The sequence below is a fragment of the Pteropus alecto genome, unplaced genomic scaffold, assembly GCF_000325575.1.
Source record: "Pteropus alecto unplaced genomic scaffold, ASM32557v1 scaffold103, whole genome shotgun sequence".
Lineage (NCBI taxonomy): Eukaryota > Metazoa > Chordata > Mammalia > Chiroptera > Pteropodidae > Pteropus > Pteropus alecto.
The window spans coordinates 1,133,876-1,134,832 of NW_006436288.1; the positions used below are offsets into that span (position 1 = coordinate 1,133,876).

General features: G+C 41.9%; 1 protein-coding gene across 6 annotated transcripts in view; it reads right to left on the minus strand.

Moving 5' to 3' along the window:
• GSG1 (germ cell associated 1) overlaps positions 1–576 on the minus strand; it is a 15,606-nt gene extending 15,030 nt beyond the window's left edge. The window contains exon 1 of one of the 6 annotated variants that reach the window (XM_025047369.1): positions 329–568. In XM_025047369.1, the coding sequence (XP_024903137.1) occupies positions 329–376 (48 nt within the window). In that variant the 5' untranslated portion in view covers positions 377–568. Of the gene's footprint in view, positions 1–328 lie in introns of all 6 variants that reach the window. The other 5 variants (XM_025047366.1, XM_006912637.2, XM_015590069.2 and 2 more) reach the window with 5 other exon arrangements.
• Between the last annotated feature and the right edge of the window lie 381 nt (positions 577–957).

Sequence of the window (957 nt, forward strand, 5' to 3'; positions counted from 1 at the left end):
AAAAGCTAGAGGGCTCTAAGAAGCCCTGGGAGCAGAGAGGAAAAGTTAAATGAAGAAGCAGAGGAAGAAGAAACAGAAGTTTTAAGAAGATGAAAAAGGAAGAGGCCAAGGTATGGACATTTCCAGGTTTGTCAATAAAAACTGGCCTTGAGTAATACATTTTTATTCCATTTCGTGTAATTCTATAGTGTATTTACCAGCTCCTTACCATGTGCATGTGTAATAAACTGAAATAAACTGATGAATTTGTATAACCTATATTACAAATTCAACAGTAAGGGTACTACACATGAAAGAGTCATGAGATTTCAAAAATCAAGGTACCTACCTTCTGGGTGAGACAAACATTTTGAGTCAGTCGAGTAGGATTGCTCATTCACTTTTGAAGTTCTGAGGCAAGGATGTTTCAGTTTCTCTTCTGCTCTGCCTTATTTGCTTGTGTGGAATGAGTATCTAGTGTGAAGATGAATCAGGTCCCCTCTTGCCTGCAGAGGGGTGAGGTGGTATGAGGTGGGCTGGAGAGGATGGAGAGGATGTCCCACAGCTAAGATACCAGTCAGGGCGGGGCTAGCTGACATATAAGGTTTCCTCTGTGACATCATAGTGGCAGGCAAGGATCTCCTGCTATTTCCCCTACATCCCCACCCCAGAAAGATGGTAGCCACTCTAGGGATTTAACAGAGGTCTGGACGTCTTCTGGGTGTCATCCAGCTCAGTGACTGTGTATAAGAATCACCTGGGGATCTTTGTAAACTAGCAGATTCTATAGGTCTGGGGCGGCTCCCATATGATGCTGACCCGATCACAGTGAGTTGTAAGCCTCTATACCAGTGCTGTCAAAGAGAAATACAATATGAGCCACATGTAATTTAAAAAAAGTAAAGCCACATTAAAAAAAGTAAAATGGACACACACACACGTATAACAGTGATATCTTATGCAATGTCATAGATAAAG